The following is a 16,729-nucleotide window of genomic DNA, read 5'->3' on the forward strand; positions in this document are numbered from 1 at the left end:
GTAGTAGTATAGACATAGTAGCATAGTGCATAGTAGTATAAATAGTAGCATATTAGGTAGTAGTATAGACATAGTAGCATAGTAGGTACTGGTAGTAGCATAGATATACCAGTAGCATAGTAGGTAGTAGTATAGACATAGTAGCATAGTAGGTACTGGTAGTAGCATATATATACCAGTAGCATAGTAGGTAGTAGTATAGACATAGTAGCATATTAGGTCGTAGTCAGGGCCGCCTGGGAGAAATGCGAGGCCCTGTGCGAGATTTAAACGCGAACTTTCTAACATGCAACAACTTTCATCTTCAGTCCATCTGCCGAACGACCGTCCTCTTCGTCTTGGCTGGCATAACCTCCAATGCTGCACGCGCAAAATAGTCAGACGTAGCTGACGCACGCCGGCCGACTGTACACATGTAAGTAACCCCTCCCTTCGTTGAAACCAATAGTATGTCTGCTGCAGAGCCCCAGAGCTCCAATAGTGTATCTGCAGAGCTGCAGAGTCAGGAACAAGTCAGACACATTCTACAAATATGTCTAATGTGAAATATATAAGCATATAAGCAAAACTAGATTTTAGGTCTGTGATGAAAAAGGGCCTTGCGGGAAAGGGGGCCTCGCAAAAAAAAAATAATAATAATAATAAAAAAAAAAAAAAAATGTGCGAGGCCCCCCTTCCCGCGAGGCCCTGTGCGACCGCACTGCTCGCACACCCCCTGAGGCGGCCCTGGTAGTAGTATAGACATAGTAGCATAGTAGGTAGTAGTATAGACATAGTAACATAGTAGGTAGTAGTATAGACATAGTACCATAATAGGTGGTAGTATAGACATAGTAACATAGTCGCTGTGTTAGCTATGATTTGAAGCGCCTTGGTGTCACAAGCCGGTAGACTAGCTAGCAGAGCAGAGAAGTCCAGCTGGTCATCAAAGACCACACCTAGATTCTTGGCAGTCGAGGACAGAGCCACAGGGACATTCTCCATGTGATTGAAATGTTGGTCAATGGGGAGGATTCAGCCGGCAAGTGAAGTAGAAGTAGCTCTGTTTTGCTCAGGTTTAGTTTGAGGAGGTTGGTTGTCATCCAGGCAGAAATGATCAGACAGGCCATTCAGAGACTGAGGGAGGAAAGGAGAGGAAAAGTTGAGTGTTATCAGCATAGCAGGGACACGTCCCCAAAGGCTTCAAAATTGCGAGAGTGACCCCCCTGCACAAAAAGGCAGCAAATTAGACCCAGGCAACTACCGCCCTGTTTCTATTCTTACCTCCATCTCGAAAGTCATGGAAAAAATAGTCTATGAACAGGTCGAAAAGTACCTTGCGTAAAAAAAATCGAATCTACTAATTCCAATCTGGCTTCAGAACATCCCACTCCACTGATACATGCCTTCTCTATTTGAACGACCACATCAATCCTGCGACATGGTCGGACCTACAAAAGGCCTTCGACACTGTCAATCACTCCATTCTGATTGACAAGCTAAAAGCAATTGGTTTTGATAGTCTATCAGTGAGTTGGATGCAATCCTACCTGGAGGGGAGAGAACAGATGGTGGAGGTAAATGGTACTCTACCCCCCCCCCCTCCCTGTGGTGTTCCACAAGGAAGCATACTAGGACCGTTACTGTTCCTAATTTATGCAAATGACATGTCGTGACTGCAACTTGTTAACTTGTTCTTGTTCGCGGACGACTCAGCCCTGCTGGTCTCTGACAAGAACAAGTTACAGGTTGAAAAAACCCTCAGCTCGGAACTCTGCAGAATCTGCACCTGGCTCACTGATAACTAAATATCATTACACCTGGGTAAAACAGAGTCCATTCTCTTCGGATCAAATAACAAACTCAGCAAGACCGACGGCTTCTCAGTTACAGTGGGTGACAATATTGTCACAAGGAAAGATGAAATTACATACCTGGGTTCCATCCTAGAGGCAAATCTTTCCTGTGACAAAATGGCATCCAATATAATCAAAAAAGTTAACCAACGAACTAGATTCTTGTACCGGATCTCCTCTCTGGTAAACAAGAATACCCTGAAGACTCTGGCAAAAGCACTCATTCAAGGGTACTACAACTATGCATGCACCTCTGGTACCAAAGCACTTCAAAGGCACTAAAAACAATCACAAACTGGTCAGAATACTGCTTGACCTGGGCGGTCGGGTGGTGTAGCGGAGATTGCGCTCGTCACCAATGCAAGAGGCTGCGGTCTCGACTCCCGGAGTCAGCATTGCCCTGCGGCTTTGGCCGGTCGTCATACTAACTCGTTTGGCTGAGTTAGGGGGAGGGAAGTCGTGGGTGGTAATCTGGCGTTGTGGACAGCGACGCCTACAGGTCAGGTCTGGGCGCCTGCTCAGCGAAAGGCAGGAAATGGTGAAGGCAGTGACCTCCCACGCGTTACGCTTCACCAATGAGAGTCCTCGCTGCCAGGTGAAAAAAGAGCCACTGGCTGTCTCCACATGTGTCGGAGGAAGCATGTGGTGTACTTCAGGGTTCCCTTGTACCGACCAGTAGGAGGAACATGCGCACAACAACCAGGTAGGGGAGGGGGGGAATTGGCATAATGACTAAATTGGGACGGGGCAAAAAAATAGAAAATCAAGCGGAGAAAAAGAGGATTAAAAAAAAATAATACTGCTTGACCTTACTCCTAAAACCCACCTCACCCTTGCCCACTTTGACTACCTAGGATGACTTAGAGTAGACGACAGATTACAGCAACTTGCAATGGGCCTGGTCTACAAGATACACTACACCACTCAGGTACCCATGTACAGTACCATAGGCGGCGGGTGAGCTGGACATTAGGGTAGGCTATTATGGGATGGACCTCGCGTGGAGCGGGCAAAGTTTTCCCTTTTTCTTTTTTGCTTGCACGCAAACGGTGCTGTCTAGGTTCTGATTTCATATACACACACACACTACTAGGCTACTACAGCGAGCCCCACTCATTTCATATAGTGCAAATTAATTGTTCAAATGAAGGCATCCAATATGATTAACCATTGTCTTACCTTAATGCAAGAAAAGAAATGCGACGTTTCGCGCATCAATGATCTTTTCTGCTTTAAGTTTGTCTGTGAGATCACTTTCAATGTGAAGCGGACTCGGAGTTGACCGTCTCTCCTGGCGCATATTGTTGTTCTAGCCAGTTTCGGATGCGCCTCATTGGGAAAGGCCGTTCACAAGTTGCGGTGCCGACGGCAATGAAGGAAACGTTTTCCGTAATTTGGATCTCATCATGCTTTGAAAACAATGTACATAGTAGCTCTAAAAAGTTTCCACGGTTTGATTAACTCTGACTCAGTCTCATCATGCCCTCGGCCTCAGGTGATCCGTGTTATGCCCAGGCGGCATGTAACTTTGAATGGAGTTCCAGGTCTTGGCAGCTCTCACGGAGAGGGCTGCTTTGCTAAATGTACAAGTCACCGGGTACAACAGTTCTGGTGAACCTGGAGGTGAAAAATCGGAAAGTGGGGGTGGGGCTAGACCATGAAGGGTTTTGACCAGACTGGCATCAGTTAGTTTGATGATGCGGCGTGATTGGTTACTGCCTGCAGTCTGGAATGTTAAACGGCCACCACACCTACTGCCATTGACACCTTGGTTGGCCGACCCTTGCGTATTGTCACCACCGGGCTGCAGCAGCCCACACACACACACAATATCGTATCCTAGGCTGCCTATAATAATGCGCAGACTGGGGCGTTTGGGTCGGCATTGCCTCCCCGTGCCTTATATACCCGCCGCCTATGCCATGTACATGTCGAAATACTTCCCAAAGGTCAGTGAATACCACGCCCACAACACCAGAGGGAGTTCCACAAATCATGTGCAACCCAGATTCGGCACAAACAAGGGACTAAACACGTTTCGTAATTATGCCACAACAATGTGGAACGCCCTACCCACAGCCGTAAACAAATGTGAATACCTACCCACATTCAAAACTGCACCTACGGGAGGCTGCAATTCGAAACTGGCCACCGTAAATGTCCAAACCCCCCCCCCCCCCCCCCACCCCCTCCTAATGGACAGTCTCCTCCCCACCGTATGTATATATTTTCTCCCACCCACCCACCCCCTCCTAATGTACAGTCTCCTCCCCATCATATGTATATATTTTCTGTTAGGATCTCTGGGTAACAGTACTGTATATTTGCATATCGTATATGTCACAAATGTAACAGTACTATATACCTGTATGTCATGTATGTCCCTATGCCATAAATGTTATGATATCATGTATGTTGTGTATGTCATAAATGTCACTATGAATTGAAAATGGGGGACCCTGATGTAAACAAGACAAACGTCTTTCTCTGGTCTGCATCCCCTTAACAATTGTGTGTATTGAGCCGTACTATATTGTACCCATTCTGCAATCTGTTAAATAAAGTTTTCCTTCATTCATTCATTCATTCATTCATTCATTCATTCATTCATTCATTCATTCATTCATTCATTCATTCATTCATTCATTCAGCAGTGGTTCAGAGACTCTGGTATCTGAGAGAGGAAAGGAGAGGAAGAGTCAAGTGTCATCATCATAGCAGTGGCATATTTTCTGAAAATCTGCCTGGGTGCCCTTCATGATGCTTGATAGGAGCGGTTGTCGAGGTAGGATGACAGCCATGCCAGGCAAGAACCTACTACTCCCATTTCTGCAAGGGATGTGAGGAGGATCTGATGGTTGACTGTGCTGAAGGCAGTTGACAGGCTCTGCCAAGAGAGGTCTAGAGAAATAACAGTATTATTTACAGTATATAATATTACTAGTAAACTCCAACCCAAAACACTTTTTTTTTAAGTATAATACCAAGTGGTGCTCTATTGCCTAGAGGTTGCTGTTTGATGACATTACAGATTCTACATTTAAAGCTGCTATACAGCTTTAAGAATAAGAACATCGCTATAGATGATACAAAATAAACATGCAAGATGCCCTAGGGGATCGACTCCCTTATGACAGCAATACGGCTGTGTACAGATGTACACAGGCAGTATCACAGAGACATGATGTTAAGAGGTTGTTAGAGCAGTATGTGGGCTGGGTGAGAATGGATGGGTGAAGTTTGACATCTGTGTGGGTCCTTGGCAGAAAGGGCATCCGCTCCAGTGGCCCATGCCCGGAATACCCCTGACACACACACACACACACACACACACACACACACACACACACACACACACACACACACACACACACACACACACACACACACACACACACACACACACACACACACACACACACACACACACACACACACACACACACACACACACACACACACACACACACACACACACACAGAAAGAGAGTATACTAACTGCTCAGCATCAGAGTCCAACTTAAAACAAACCATCAGGGCGCCCGTCATATCCACTCAGTGCTGAGCAACAGACAGACAGCCCTGTTTATAAACACACACACACACACACACACACCTACACACACACACACACACACACACACACACATACACGTACACATACAGCAGTAGGCCTACAGACAGTCTGCCCTGGGAGCAAGGCTGGACATGATTACTCTCTGGGCACCAGCCTGTAGCTCCACATGCATGTGCACCATGCACACACACACACACACACACACACACACACACACACACACACACACACACACACACACACACACACAAGCCAGGGCCGCCGTGAGTAATGCTGCTGTGCCTGCGGGACAACATTATCCCACTGGCCCCTCACCATCTCGAATCATAAGTTCATGGACCATCCTCCTGGGCCCATCCTGGCCAAGGGCCCGGGACCGCATACCTGGTTGTCCCGCCCTGATGGCGGCCCTGCATATACACACACACACATACTCACACAAACACACACACACACACACACACACACACACACACACACACACACACACACACACACACACACACACGCACGCACCAACACACTCACACACACACACACACACACACACACACACACACACACACACACACACACACACACGCGCACGCACGCACCAACACACACACACACACACACACACACACACACACACACACGCACACGCACACGCACACACAGAGTCCAGTCAAACTGTACAGCCATCAAGTCATGGAGAAAAACAAATGACACAGTGAATAAACACTTGTATTGAAGAATTGAAGAATAACTTAGTGGAAAAAACCCATAGTAGAAAAGCCACAGGCTTCGTCAACTGCCCCTCACCCTGAACAAATCAAGTTAACAAAGCACATTCCTCAGTAATGAATCGTCTTAGGGTATGGCCTGATTTTAGTGTGACGTTTAAACTGAGAACCATTCATTTTCAAGTGATGGTATAGTTCATTATTTCACAAGACACACCCTGCCATGATGAACAATCCACGGCACGTGGAGGAACGCTTTCGGCTGAGAATGATCGGAAAGCCTAATTGCAGTTGATCATCAAACTTCCGAACTGATGGAAACCCGAGGACCACGCCAAATTGGATTTGAGTTTCTTGTTTCCGCTAAGCGTTCACATTGGGCTTAATAAGAGGAAACATGTGTGCCAAACATCCCCGAATCAGACACATCCAGATTTGTGTTGGATTAGGAATCATAAAACAACGAAAAAGGAAGCTTCCTGTTGGGTTTATGAGAGCTATCATTTCTGTGCACGGTTATCACTCAGTTGACAGGCACATAATCCAATAATCAAGATTTACGATTTGAAGACTACAGGGACAAATAATCGCACAAATTAGCCTACACGGCCGCGGAGCTCTGCAGTGTGTGAGTGAAAAACATCTATAGGCAGGGCCTACTCTCTAAATCCTTTATTTCATTTTTATCAATGAAAGATGTTTTCATGTGGTTGAACTTGCCCGTTAGCAGTGCAGCTCAAAGAAACAGAGACGCATCTGTGTAGCACTTCATCACAGCTCTAAACATGAGGCTATAGCATACAGGCCGCGTGTTTGTGATGCACTTTGTCACAGTAATTTATCGAAAGAAAACAACAATTTGGAAACGAATAAACATCCAGGCGAGGTCCTAAACAGATTCTGATGACAGAGAACATGTGATTCCAGTTGGTCATAGTTCTCCAGTTCCCCGGCTGTTGTCAGTCTAGGACCCGGAGATTTCCATCACCAACCAAACCAACCGTGCCATAAACACTACTCTCATTTGTTTTCTCTTCAGAGCAATTATATCAAAACATTTTTAATAAGCCTTTGCTGCACTTTATTTGTGTAAAACGGATCTATTTCATGTCAAACAGTAATGTAATAATCCCGAGCTGTCATTACGGCCCGTTTCCCCGCGCACCAAACTCCATCTGATCTGCGCCGTTATGAGAACCAGACAGGCGCGCGCGCTCTCACCGGGCACCGCAGACCCCTCTCCCGCACCGGGGAAACGGGAGACGAGAGACCGTTTTACGGAAAGCCTTCAAATTAATATAGGAAATGTTAGCTTCGACCGAAAAGGAGTGCGTTGTTTCATGGGGGATATTTTACGTTCCAGATGGTCCGAGTTAAGCTGAGTCAAATATTTGTGCCATAAGATTTCCATCCCATCCCCTGAATTTTCATTATATTTGTCTTCCGTGCACTCTAGAAAAAAAAACATGAAAAACACAACATTTGCACCGATAGGTCTGTCAAACAGCTCGCTTCTGCAAAGATGAAAATGTATTCAAAAGACTAAGTTTGTCCGAAAACATGAGCCTTCTCTCAAATGTCCATGCATGCATGCATCATATATAATCAAATATTTTATGACGTCCTATGATTGCTTGGTTTTGATAGAGCTAGATTAATCGACACACATTTATTATTATAGCCCAATTTTCTTGTTTTATTTGCACATAAGATTAACCGTTTCCTATGGTTTGTCAGATTGGGCCTAAATATAAGAAAATTCGATGGATCTTCAGTTATGATATTTACCCCTAATAATATGTCAATATCTGAAATGATTTTAAGCCTTAACAAAGTATGACCTGGTTTATAGAGAGTTCAGTGTGAAGATGTCTCGTGGTTGCATCTCTGAGATGCAGCTTCTTGTGTCTGGATGGCCTGGATGCTCAAACACCCACCGACTCGGGCCGTGCGGAGGAATGCGCGCTCCTCTCTGCCCTCCTCCCTCTCTGTGACGCGCAGGAACAGGGGGGAAACAAGTAGTCTTGAAGACAGAGAGAAAAGATAGAATGAAATACTGGAGTGAGGAGGACGCAGGAGAGACGAGCGGAAATAGCGCGGGTGCGTCAACAACGTGGATTCAGGTGAAGGCGCGCCTTGGAGACATCATGGGAACACACCGGGTCAATTAGCCGCCGCGTCACGGAGCCGCGAGGAGGAGAGGAGAGAGGCGGTGACTCGAGGTGCTGACGCCCGCTGCTGAGGTCCTGGAGGAGGCTGTGACTCGAGGTGCTGCTGAGGTCCTGGTCCTGGATGAGGAGGTTTAAACACTGAACTTGCGCGCACAACAGTTCTTCTGGAGTACGGAAAGATAAGAAACTCTTTCGACAAGATGCAGGGTCTGAGCTCCCGAGCTCACGCGTTCTCGGTGGAAGCGCTGGTCGGTAAGCCCTGCAGCAAGAAGATGAAAGTGGAGAACGAGAAGGACGCAGACTCAGCGGGAGACACCGGGAGAAACGGGAACACGTTTACCGGCAGCGAGGCGGAGGAGAACGGTTGGTGGACTTTCACAAACACCCTGCTGCTCTTTTTGGCCGTTTTACGCACCAAGCATTTTACGCGCAACAAACTGCATAAGATAATCGAATGTTATTATAAGGTTATAATGGGAACTATTGCATGTCTCATTATTCTACTAATATAATTGTCATATTAGTACAAAAGTAAATTAGGCATAGGCCAACACACGATTTGAGAACATTATGTTTCGAATATTTCCAATCGGTGATGGTGGAGTTTCTGCAGTTTTAGTATAATAATTAATTATTACAGTAATAATTAATTTAATTTAATTCCCACAGCTTCATAACATTTCAAATCGGCCCTGATTAACTGATCATGGACAAAATCCCAGTCCGTGCCCATTAAACCACAATTGCACCTGATGCAGAATGTATGCCCATTTTATCAACAATATACAATCAATTTACTTAGCATATTTATTTAATTCTTTAGGCATGATACCTGTGTATCCAGTCAGCCAGAGGAAGAAGGCAGGTTCACCGCCGAGGAGGCCGGGAGACAGTAGCTCTGACCCGCGGAGAGAAGCCCGCAGAGCGGAGGCTGAGGAGGCTCACCCCGAGGCGAGGAGGACCGCGGACAGTGACCGCTACACGGACCGGGAGGTGCGCGTGGAGCTGCAGGGCTCGGAGCTCTGGACCCGATTCTATGAGATCGGTACCGAGATGATCATCACCAAAGCTGGCAGGTAAAAAAGACATGACCGAAAAAAAGACAGAACCGCTAACGAACAAACAACGACAATGCGAGGGCTTGCGGGTGAAGTGTTGTTAATCTGTTTAATAACAACTTTGGCTATAAGCATTATATTAATTTCACGCAGATTTAATTGGGGGTAAAAAGGCAAACATTTAAATATGTTACAGGCCTAAAATATATCCCACGATCTGCCTGCTGTGATTTGAATTGTGTGGGGGACGGATAATAAGAACAAACATTGCACAAATAAATTGCGCAAATGAGAATTTATTGAATTAAGTTTCAGTTATAGGTTATCTTTGTTACTTTATGTGCGGTATTTTGCAACAATATATTTTATATATGTCTTAAAAAAACTTGTCATAAAACATTTGCTCGGATTACTTAATTTATCAATTTCGAATTAATTGATTTGTGCTATATGAGCACAAGCATGCTTTATTTTCTAAATCCCATGCACAAAGGGGATAGCTTGATGATATTTAAGCTACCTTTATTCAACCAGTCAGAGCAAAAGTCATAAATCTAAGATTCAAAGAATGCCCTTGTGACCCCTAAAGGTCTCTGAACTTCACCTTGACCGCTGAAGGTCTCTCATTTCGCTTTTTTATGCTCGCTGCTTATACTGTATATGCTGTTACTTCATCAAACGGCTTTCTGATACCCCCATTTAATCTCACAGGCCTGGACTGACCTAATATCTGAAGCCATTTGGATATAATAAGTTATTATATACGTGTTGTGGTTTCTCTTTAGGAGAATGTTTCCGTCGGTGCGGGTGAAGGTGCGCAACCTGGAGCCGTGCCAGCAGTACTACATCGCCATGGACGTGATGCCAGTGGACTCCAAACGCTACAGGTGAGCTTGTGTTTGCTGCTATAACCTTTTCACATTATTTTGCCTATTTTATAATTCTCGACCTAACGTGTGGACATGTATAGACTATTATTTATTACCCGCTATTTGTAAGGATTGGAACTAGTATACAGAACATTTGGACATTTGAAACGTTAACGATCAGGACAACAGGTCTTTATATACTGTCTTTATGTATTTCCTATGAATTGCATGTTTACCACAACGGTTTCCTCCCCAGGTACGTGTATCACAGCTCGCAGTGGATGGTGGCGGGAAACACGGACCATTCCTGCATCTCTCCGCGGCTGTACGTGCACCCGGACTCCCCGTGCGCGGGAGAGACGTGGATGCGTCAGGTGATCAGCTTCGACAGAGTCAAACTGACCAACAACGAGATGGACGACAAGGGACACGTGAGTTTTCTATGGCTATTCCTCTTATCAGTGTATCAAAACACGCCTATTACATTCAGTTTAAAGTTGGACTGAAATGAGAGATTTATGTTTTCTTTTTGTTTACTAAATGCACACCTATACGCTATATGCATTTATTATTATTATTATTATTATTATCTTATATATATAACACAAATAATTATAAACGTTTGTTTTGTTATAGGTTTGTACATTTCCATGGAGTTTTCACATCAAACATGAGTAACTCGTCCTGCTCATGCACACTCACACACTACATTTCGCAGAGTAAATTTTACTCAAACTGAGTAAAATTTTACTCAGTTTGACCATCACCTCCATGAATTAATGAATGAATGGAAACTTTATTTAACAGATTGCAGAATGGGTACAATACAGCTCAATACACACAATTGTTAAGGGGATGCAGACCAGAGAAAGACGTTTGTCTTTACATCAGGGTCCCCCATTTTCAATTCATAGTGGGCTAACCACCTCAGTTCTCTTTGATGCAGGCTGCACACAATGTGCTAATGCTATACTGTTACAGTATAAGGGGGAAAACAGCCCCCAGGAAAATTACTTATAAATGTCTATAGAATTATACAAATATAAGCACCATACATTTTTTAATTGTATCATTTATTATTTAATTTTATGAACATGCTTCACAAGAGACAATGGTAGATTCACCAAGCTGGTGAAAGAGCTGTTATTTGAAACCCTGTTATCTGACCAAGAAAATATAAATTATGGCAGATTGCACAAATACATTAATAATATATATATTTTTAAAATAATTTAAATAAAATGTTTTTAATGGATCTGTCTTAAATTAGATATTATACAATAAACGTGTAACCCTTGTGTGTTCAGGTCTGTGGGAGCTAAAAGAGAAATTATACAGCTTTTGTTTCAATCTGAGACTCATGGCCTTGGCTCATTGTCTGTGAAGAACATGTAAAAGAACACATTTTCATTGAGTGCACACTGTCCACCCCCCCCCCCCCTACACGTGGACCCAAATGTGTGGAGATTGTGAAAACAAGTAAATATGGTAAAGATTTTACAAAAAGGTTCACAAAAGGTGTACTTTCTGTCTGCCTCCACCTTGTTTCATTTTTCAAGATAAACATGATTTATTCCATTCATGTCTTGATCATAATGGATTTTTCTTTTTACAGACATCACATTTTATCACAAATAATTAATAGCAGCACATTTATTGATAAATTGGTAAATGGCAAATATTAACCATATATGATGTATAGATTGCTTTTAATTTAGATAATGTTAACATTTGTTATCTTTTTTTTTTTTTACATTAATTGTTATGGCTTTATTTACCAGACCTTAAGTAACAAAAATGTGAACAGACACCACACAAGGGTTAAAGAGAGAGGACCAAATGTGTTTAGTTAACGCATGAGCTCATCGTACAAATTACACCAATCACAAATTACTTTCCCTGTCCATATGACATTTTCGTGCCGCATGACATAATATCACACAAATCTATGGGACATTCCACCTGCGGTGCCATGCAATAGACAACTCCTGATGAATTGAAAATGTGGGACCCTGATGTAAACAAGACAAAAGTCTTTCTCTGGTCTGCATCCCCTTAACAATTGTGTGTATTGAGCTGTACTGTATCTAGATAGATTCTGCAATCTGTTAATAAAGTTTTCAATCAATCAATCAATCAATCAAACACCTTGTTGTTTCACTTTGGCGTGGCGATATCTCACAGCTGAATCAAACAAGCGAGTTTAGTGAAAACTATGAGAAAGCTGATTGACTTACATTCTTCCTGTTATTCGTCTAACTTCAAGGTTTGCATTGATTGGACAACTGACTTTAAGGTTGTTGATACAGTGGACAGTTCTCGGGGCACTGTAGATACTCACTCAGAGCCACAAGTAACAAAGTGAGACACGTCAAAATTCCATTTGAAATTCTATCTCTACAAAAATCACACTGCATATTTGACTCGAGAGGACTTGCATTTTTGGACACAAATACACACCAAACTGGTGTTAAATATACTCTCTACGAGTCAAATATACACATTTAATGACACCGAAGTAGCATGTAATTAAAGCAACCACGTTGAGGCAACTCTTGCACATCAGAGTTCTGTTGCATCACTATCTTAAAGGAATAGTTCTCGTTTTTTGGACCTCTTATATCCCTAGTTCCTATACTTACCAGTGATGTTGTCGATTGATAGAATCCTTTCTCAGCACAATCCATGTTTCTCATACTAGCTCCGGCTAGTTAGCCACAAACGAATGCAAAGTCAATGGGGTCAAGCTCCTGTCTGTACGAGCTGACTGAAGCTCATTGAAATGTACTCCACAGCTCACACAAAGTAGATTTCAGTGAGCTTCAGTCAGCTTGTATATACAGGAGCTTTGCATTAGTTTGTGGCTAACTAGCTGGAGCTAGTATGAAGAACAGCATGGATTGTGCAGAGAAAGGACTCGTCTCAATCGACAACATCATCAGTAAAGTAGGCAATAAGGGGTCTGGTTCCAAAAAGCTCAACTATCACACAGCCAGGAAAAAATCACACAATCTAGGTCTAACCTTTGGCAACATCGCTAGAGTAACATGCGCCTGTCTCCCGATTCAGATCATTCTCCAATCCATGCACAAGTACAAGCCACGTGTACACGTCATCCGGCACGATCCACGCATGGACCTGTCGCAGATCCAGTCACTGCCGGCGGAAGGGGTGCACAGCTTCTCCTTCTCCGAGACCGAGTTCACCACAGTTACCGCCTATCAGAACCAACAGGTGACCATCCTTAAAAACCAAAAAAACACTGTCTTCGGATATAGTAACATTCATATAAACAATACTTCTCTAAACAGTATTTAGAAAGTAAACTTTCCATTTTGTGACTCATTGAAATTGGACAATTCAGACAATGATTAAGTATTGGAATTTTCGAGTCAAACTGTATATTCCCCTTTTAAACCGCAGATATATTTGTAATTTTCCTCAAGTGAAAATGATTAATGCCTATCACAAACCTTTTATGTTTGCATTTTACATTCTAACATGGTCTAGAAACATTGGGAAAGCAGATATCCAGCCGTTTCACTGGCTACCAGCTCAGAGACCCAGCGCTCCCCTGACGTCACTGTCACCAGCCCCCCGGCTCGTGTGGCACATGAAACGCTTTTAATCTGGGGCTCAGAGAGGTGTTGAGGTCTACTTCGCTGTGGTCTCAAATACACCATAAATTGTGTTGGGCCTGACTGAGAGCACTCTGGTGGTGGGTAGAGTTGCCTCAAAACCCTCACACAGAGAGAGAGAGAGAGAGAGAGAGAGAGGGGGGGGGGGGGGAGAGAGAGAGCGCAGGCTAGCTGACCTCGCTGTTGGCCGGCGTCCCTCTAGTAACAGAGCTCTCTCCGGGGACTGGCAGCTCTTTTCATCAGGGTCCGTTTTACGACCAGCAAACGTATTATTACAGAAACACAGTAACGGGCTGTGACTGGGCTGACTGCTGAAGTCCACAGCTATTAAAGCAGCATATAAAACTCTACAGTCCCGGGCGCCCGCTCCAAGAGCACTGTTTGACATGGCTGCTCGCCCTGGGTGCTGCTGGGAGATGTAGTCCCTGAGGGACGGCTCCGTCGCTCCGCACGCTCCCATAAAGCTGAGCTCATTGTTAGCTTTGCAGATCACTGGTATAGAGACCAGCTCACTCTCTTGTCTATACCCTCTCTCTCCCGAGCCAGATCACTGGTATAGAGACCAGCTCACTCTCTTGCCTTGTCTATACCCTCTCTCTCCCAAGCCAGATCACTGGTATAGAGACCAGCTCACTCTCTTGTCTACACCCTCTCTCTCCCGAGTCAGATCACTGGTATAGAGACCAGCTCACTCTCTTACACCTTCTCTCTCCTGAGCCAGATCACTGGTATAGAGACCAGCTCACTCTCTTGCCTTGTCTACACCTTCTCTCTCCCGAGCCAGATCACCAAGCTGAAGATAGACAGGAACCCCTTCGCCAAGGGCTTCAGAGACCCAGGGAGGAACAGGTACAAAACATCAACCTCACAGGACATCAACACTTATTTATTTTATAGTGGTAGCCATTTTAACCCCCCCTCCTCACACACATACACACTTGCAAGAATCTTCAAATAACTTCCATTGGAGTCTACAGTGCAGCAGTGTAACATGCATGTAAAAAGTAGGAATTCCATGATAGCTGCATCTGCATCCACAGAAGGTATTCTTACCACCATGAAGGACCCTAGGGAGATTTAAGATATAGCCACAGAAATGTGATATGGCATGAAACTTGAACTTGAAACAGATGACGTTGAACTGTGTGTTGCATGATTTCACTAGCCTGGAAGCCAGTCTTTCTACTTTTGCGGTACAGGCTTGCCTTCCACGTATACACATCGATTTACAGAAATTGGAACGCAGTCGGAGCCAATCAGGGACTGTGTTCTAACTGCTGTTCTGTCCCCCAGTGGAATGCAGCCCCTGATTAGTTCCTTGATGATGACATTAAATACACACCTCTCAGAACCAATATTTTTATATATCAGGGGTTCCTGCAGATAATGTATTTTAAATTAAATTAAAATTAGATTTGTAATAAAAGTCTTACTGGATAGGTTGTTGATTGCGTATTTCAATTGTGAAAGAGACATTTGCTCTCAATTGGTCATCAATCAATCAATCAACCAATCAATTAATCAACCAATAAGTAAATTATTTGCAGTAGTGTCGATATGGAATTCTCTACATAAACATGTTTGTGGGTTGTTTGTGTGTGTGTAGGGGGGTGTTAGATGGGCTGTTGGAGTCGTATCCCTGGAGGAGTCCCATCAGCCTGGATTTCAAGCCACTGACCCTCCAGCTACAAGGTAAGGTGCCTCTCATGAACAACACCACCGTTTCACAGAGATGCTTGTTTTCCTGAACACGACTCATATCGGTTTCTCTGTCAACAGGAAGCCCAGGGATGTCAACAAGTGGTGCTTCTCTTCTGAAGGGTCTCCACCCTCTGTCCTCTCCATCATCCTCTCATCCCTTCTCACTCCCCTGTCATGACGTTGGTCTGCACGCCCTCAGTCTCCCCCTCTACTGCAAGGCGTCCCCCACCTCCCCCCTGGCTAGCAGAGCCTTCGCCACCATGGGACCGGACAGACTGAGGGGCTTGCACCACTTGTCCCCGCTCGCAGACCTCTCCCTCCTATCTGCGCTGCAGGGAAAGAAAGGGTCCCATTGCAGAGGCCCATGTCTCCAGGGGTCACCGGGGGCTTCCCCATGCCTGATCCCCCTACAGGGCCCCCTCAGCCCTCAGGGGCCCGGCCCTCATCACGCAGACACGGTTGGCTCCTACTGCCTCTACCGCTACAGCCTTCCCCTCAACCCCCACCTCGCAGCCCTCTCCCGCCATGTCAAGCTAGCAGAAAGTGCCACAGACTGTGTCCTGCGGCGAGCGCCGTGGCACCAGACCACGAACCACTGCCTCTGACAACGTCACCGGCCCAGCAGCCCAAAGCGTCTAGTTGACTCACAGAGACAAAAGAATAGATTGTCTTTGAGCGGGAACTGCACCAGCTCAAAGGAGTCTTCCACCGAGGGCGACGGAAATCATGTACTTGTGCGAGTGAGAAATGTACAGTATTTAAATAGGCTCTGAACAGGTACTGGGTTTGCCCGTTCTCAGACCAATCCTGAAGCGGATGAGGAGTGACTCCTCTTTGCTATGCACACTTGACTAAAGCCAATGGGTTCTGCTTCGGAGCCAAAATAAATGCAGATGGGAAATAGGGCGTTATATGGGGCCGAACACGTAAAGGCTCTTTACAACTTCACTGACCTACTTCACAGACTGTTACAGTGTTACCAAAGAGTGTCAGCAATAGGACTACAAGTATGCGATGATGACATACAGTAGATACATACAAAAACTCTAAACAGTTTTGCACACGTTCATTTTATTTGACAGTTATTCAGAATAAATTAGTTTGAATGTGGCCACCAGTGATGTCATCGGGGACATTGAATCTTACAGCTCAATT

General features: G+C 44.7%; 1 protein-coding gene across 1 annotated transcript; it reads left to right on the top strand.

The window, feature by feature from the left end:
* Nucleotides 1-8,508: 8,508 nt before the first annotated feature.
* On the top strand, nt 8,509-16,179 carry tbx22 (T-box transcription factor 22; the record flags this gene model as incomplete). Its single annotated transcript, XM_084332074.1, has 8 exons — nt 8,509-8,671; nt 9,153-9,384; nt 10,152-10,253; nt 10,492-10,666; nt 13,305-13,469; nt 14,658-14,722; nt 15,480-15,565; nt 15,653-16,179. 8 exons carry the CDS (start codon nt 8,509-8,511, stop codon nt 16,177-16,179), a joined length of 1,515 nt encoding a protein of 504 aa, XP_084188200.1.
* Between the last annotated feature and the right edge of the window lie 550 nt (nt 16,180-16,729).

Source organism: Notolepis coatsorum, assembly GCF_963971535.1.
Source record: "Notolepis coatsorum genome assembly, chromosome: 16".
In the NCBI taxonomy this organism is placed as follows: domain Eukaryota; kingdom Metazoa; phylum Chordata; class Actinopteri; order Aulopiformes; family Paralepididae; genus Notolepis; species Notolepis coatsorum.